The sequence below is a fragment of the Eptatretus burgeri genome, chromosome 12 (genome assembly GCF_056783735.1).
Source record: "Eptatretus burgeri isolate ZD-2024b chromosome 12, Ebu_testis_v1, whole genome shotgun sequence".
NCBI classification, from domain to species: Eukaryota; Metazoa; Chordata; class Myxini; order Myxiniformes; family Myxinidae; genus Eptatretus; species Eptatretus burgeri.
The window spans coordinates 57,247,224-57,249,723 of record NC_140972.1 but is presented as its reverse complement, the minus strand read 5'-3'; the positions used below and the strand labels follow the sequence as shown (position 1 = coordinate 57,249,723).

At 50.3% G+C, this 2,500-nt stretch overlaps 1 protein-coding gene across 3 annotated transcripts in view; it reads left to right on the top strand.

The window, feature by feature from the left end:
- Window positions 1–2,500, top strand: part of LOC147015685 (uncharacterized) — a 237,713-nt gene that overhangs the window by 202,166 nt on the left and 33,047 nt on the right. For 2 of the 3 annotated variants that reach the window (XR_015049791.1, XM_085848078.1), the window contains exon 3: window positions 1,242–1,438. The exons of the other annotated variant lie outside the window; for it this stretch is intronic. Coding sequence is in view for 1 of the 2 variants with exons in the window: in XM_085848078.1 (XP_085704204.1) it covers window positions 1,242–1,438 (197 nt within the window). In the remaining variant the exon portion in view is untranslated. The remainder of the gene's footprint in view (window positions 1–1,241; window positions 1,439–2,500) is intronic. 3 annotated transcript variants of the gene reach the window in all.

Genomic DNA, 2,500 nt, shown 5'->3' with positions numbered 1-2,500 from the left:
AAGCCAGAAAAGTGATCTTTAAAGGCTCAGGTTGTGGATGAAAACACCCTTATAGGACAATACCCAGATCGGACTTGGGCTGTGTGCCAAATTTGGTCTGATGACTCTTCATAATTATATTGTTGCAGTTCTGCAAAACCACATGCCTCTAAGGCAATGGCACCCAACATACAGTGATTCCCAGGCAGTTATTTCATGTCTTTGTGCAGTTCGACCTCCCCTCATGTCTTGTGGGTTAATGGGTAAAAGTGCATTGCGTGGGTCTCGTAGTTTGGTCTTGTAACTATCTCCAATTCATATTCTGATTCCTACTCCAACTCTATCCTTTTAGCCATCGTACAAAACAAGCATGCAAGCACACACGCCATTCAATAGGCAATTGATAATAAGCACACCACGATGCCTCCCGTGGCTCGGATCCACCACACTCCCACCATTACATACCACACAACACGCGCACGGGCATCACGCGCCATTATTTCATTCAAATCTGTGTGCCAATTCCCAACCGGCACCTCACCTTACTTTGCATCTCACTCACCAAACCTCACCACTTCGACCACAAACGCCTCCTGCACTTGGGTAAAATATTCTCGTACCCACCTGTACCTCTGCATCACTACAATTCGCCACTCTATATTGAGGAGTACAGCATGACTCGGATTGCCCTCAGTACCGCACGATGCTTGGCCAAGCAACAAACGTTAAAAGCTCGACCGCATCTCACCGGGGAGGTCCCGGGTGAGCATGCGGAATTGATACAACCCTTGTCCAGTCGCCAGACCACGGAAAGACAGGGGTGGTGAGGAGGGGTCGCAAGAAGGGCGATCCGGGAGTTTGGTACAGGGCCCGGGTGTGCATTTTGGCTTATGAGGGGACCTGTGGGTGGCAGGGAAAGTCCTTTGCTATTCAACATTCAGATTTGAAGCATGTTCAGGGTCGGGGTGCCGGCTCGGTGAGCATGCCCTATGTTGAGTCAGGAGCTCCAACCCATGCCAAAGCAGATGGGCAACTGAGATGGTTTCTGGTCCCGGAGCCTGGCAGGGCTTGGCTAGGGCCACTGTGGCCCAATAGAGGAACAGGATTCGGGTTTCACCCGGGGCTTGTAAAATGGAGAGCGCGGAGCCATTAGCTCTCTCTCTTCAGTGTCTCTACTCTTCACTCTCTGCTTGGCTTCTCACTGGCTCTTTGCTCCCCTCTTCACTTCACTCCCTGTCTCACAATTGGTGTGCGATTGCTAGGACGTGCTTCCTCTTTGAGAGCTTGATCGGGGCAACTGCCGAGACTCCCGACTCTGCTGTCAACGTCCCGCCACCCCTGGGCAGCCAGACTGACCAGTGCGGAGCACACGTTGCCATGAGCCCTGACAAAGGAATTAAGCAGGAGATAACGCGCCACATCTCGAGGTGCGAACGCTCAGGTGGAGCATCCCATGGAGGTACACACGACACACACAGACCTTTACATGACTAGGTTAGGGATCTTTCTCCTTACGCATCTATTCTCCTCTCTCTCTTTATTCACCCCTCTATTCCATCTTCTTTGAATGCACAAAGAGCATCATGACTGACTCGCAATCTCATTTTCCTCTGGCATGACACCACCCCCCTCCCCCCCCCCCACATTGCACAACACCATACCTCCCACTCCCATACCTTAGACACAACCAGTATTCCTTCCACCTCCCTCTCCCTAAGCGTTCTGGGTTGCGTTGCCACGGGTTGTGTTGGTTCTGCTGACCACACCAGGTATTGAGAGGTAATTTATCCTCACTTGCTTTCCTTCTCTCTGAGTGTATCTGATCTTCCTCAGGTGTGTGTGTGTGTGTGTGTGTGTGTGTGTGTGTGTGTGTGTGTGTGTGTGTGTGTGTGTGTGTGTGTGTGTGTGTGTGTGTGTGTGTGTGTGTGTGTGATCGTGCCTGTCCTAGCATAAATTAAGATTGTAGAAGACATAACTCTGCTCTGTGTCTGATTTTGTAAGTTGTTGCTTTTTGCCACACCCCACAAATTCCTTGCTATCCCCTGCTGTACATAAAAATAAACTCTATTCAATGTGCCACATACTTTTCCTCACTTAAATGTAAATAAATGCTTTGTATAGAAATGTTCCCAGCTCGTTTTCGTGTTTTCCATCATTGGTCCTACATGGTCCGCACCCTCGTTTAGCCGGGACATTATCCCCCAACGATCTGTTTCCTAGCTGGTACGTGCTTGGCAGTTCCACTTGGCTGCATCTGATCTGGTAAGGTGATCTGGTTTGAGGAAGTGCGTACCAAGGGCATGTCCCCCAGTAATTAGATCATGTGACCTTTCGGTAAATCGAATTAGATGGAGGACCCTAAATCACGTGGTCAAGTTATTGGCGTTCACGGTCGATTAGTGTCCCACCGCGTCAAAAAGTTATTCGTGTGCGACTGCCTGTGATTCAGGAGAGTCTGGTGGGAACCTGAGGGAGATCACCTCTCATGATCTTCACCCCCCCCCCCCCGACCCTGGGTCTG